We start from the raw sequence: 238 nt of genomic DNA on the forward strand, positions 1-238 counted from the left end.
CTTTTCTGCTAATTTCCCAACATAACATATAACCCAAGCATTTTATGAACGTACTGTCTTTTCAGAATTTCATGCCTTTTCCCTATTTTCAGAGAGAGTGGCGGCTGCGAGCAGCCATGTGGCTGCTGGTGCTGACCGCCGCGCCCGCCGCCGTCAGCGCCGACTGTAAGTGCGCTCGTGGTTTTCCCCTTTTTTCATTATAGATAGATGCGTATATGTATTGATTCGGACGGGCGGA

At 49.2% G+C, this 238-nt stretch overlaps 1 protein-coding gene across 2 annotated transcripts in view; it reads left to right on the forward strand.

Annotated features, from left to right (window-relative positions):
• The window catches only part of LOC119593025 (cadherin-99C-like), a 76,147-nt gene that overhangs the window by 6,169 nt on the left and 69,740 nt on the right, over positions 1-238 (forward strand). For both annotated transcript variants that reach the window (XM_037941921.1, XM_037941922.1), the window contains exon 2: positions 93-165. In XM_037941921.1, the coding sequence (XP_037797849.1) occupies positions 93-165 (73 nt within the window). The remainder of the gene's footprint in view (positions 1-92; positions 166-238) is intronic.

The sequence above is a fragment of the Penaeus monodon genome, chromosome 31 (assembly GCF_015228065.2).
Source record: "Penaeus monodon isolate SGIC_2016 chromosome 31, NSTDA_Pmon_1, whole genome shotgun sequence".
Taxonomy (NCBI): Eukaryota; Metazoa; Arthropoda; class Malacostraca; order Decapoda; family Penaeidae; genus Penaeus; species Penaeus monodon.